The 1,260-nt window shown below is 50.8% G+C and overlaps 1 protein-coding gene across 1 annotated transcript in view; it reads left to right on the top strand.

Annotated features, from left to right (window-relative positions):
• naa80 (N-alpha-acetyltransferase 80, NatH catalytic subunit) overlaps positions 1-1,258 on the top strand; it is a gene marked incomplete at its 3' end in the record, with an annotated part of 7,926 nt that extends 6,668 nt beyond the window's left edge. The window contains exon 2 of the mRNA XM_023419984.2: positions 544-1,258. Within this exon, the coding sequence (XP_023275752.1) occupies positions 544-1,258 (715 nt within the window). The remainder of the gene's footprint in view (positions 1-543) is intronic.
• Between the last annotated feature and the right edge of the window lie 2 nt (positions 1,259-1,260).

Below are 1,260 nucleotides of genomic sequence, written 5' to 3'. Positions count from 1 at the left end.
ATGAGCAGCTATGGAAGTGTATCTGAGCACCTCCCTGTTTATCTTTGTTGAACTCAGAAGCATAATTCCAGTTTTAATGGTCATGAGCTTGAATTTCACATTCTTGTTTTTGTGTGTATTGAAATAGTTTCTCAGGATGTAACGTGTTTTTCAAAGTACTTCAAAGTTAACGGAAATGTCAGCGCTCATACTTTTAGGAGAAATTATAAATATATTGAAAATATAAAATAGTGAGCCTCTTTCTTTTACATTAACAAAATAAACATCTTTTGATTTTGAATTTTTTTTTGACAATAGAATAATTTAAAAAATACAAATTGGGCTTTAACAAGCTGTGAGGGGCATTATGGGTAAAATTAGTTTTGACACTTCCCATAGAAACTGATGGAGTAAGAATGTGGCAGCGTCAGTCCGGATCCACCGCAGTGACCTGAGGGTCCGACAGGAAGTCATGTGACTGATGTAGATCTGTGACGTACAGAGCAGCTGATGTGACTAACCACAGAACTGAGAACTGACTCCGGTTAAACCTGATCACCACAGGTCTGAACCAGAACCAGCAGCAGACCAGCTGAGTCTGGACCCGGTCTCCACCTCAGACCGTCAGACAGGACGCGTTGATAAAGTCTCTGAGATCCAGCTGGACTCTGAGCCACAGAAGATCCACGTGGTCCCGATCCACCGGCGTCCGGACCTGCTGGTCCCCTGTGCGGACCTGGTCAACTCTGAGTGGCAGAGGAGTCAGGCGGCCCGGGTCCACTCCCTCCAGAAGTCCGGTCCGGAGTTTCCCGTCTGCCTGGTTCTCCTGCAGGGCCACAGAGAGACAGAGAGGCTGCTGGGACACGTCCGTCTGTCCCGGGTCGTGGGTCACGGCGGCAGTCTGTTCGTGGAGTCGGTGGTCGTGTCCAGGGCAGAGCGGGGGCGGGGCTACGGCCGGACTGTGATGGAAGGGGCGGAGCGTTACGCCAGAAAACGTGGATTCAGGCGTCTGTGTCTGACCACACACGATAAGCAGCACTTCTACTCACACCTGGGCTACGTGCTGTCCACGCCGGTGCAGAACGCAGGCGCCATGACGTCATTCGTTCCCATGGAGACGCTGCTGAAGTTCTCCAGGATGGACACGCAGAAACAAACTGGGACAAAGATGGAGGCTCCAATAAAACAAGAGAACAGGGACTCAGAGGGGTCACCTCCTCCTGCTAGTTTACCTCCCCCTCCTCCCCCTCCTCCCCCTCCTCCTCCTTTCTCTTCCACCCC

Source organism: Seriola lalandi, unplaced genomic scaffold, assembly GCF_002814215.2.
Source record: "Seriola lalandi dorsalis isolate HSWRI2012SDOR001 ecotype SW California unplaced genomic scaffold, Sedor1 jcf7180002054615, whole genome shotgun sequence".
Classification (NCBI taxonomy): Eukaryota; Metazoa; Chordata; class Actinopteri; order Carangiformes; family Carangidae; genus Seriola; species Seriola lalandi.
This window is presented reverse-complemented; position numbering and strand designations above follow the sequence as displayed.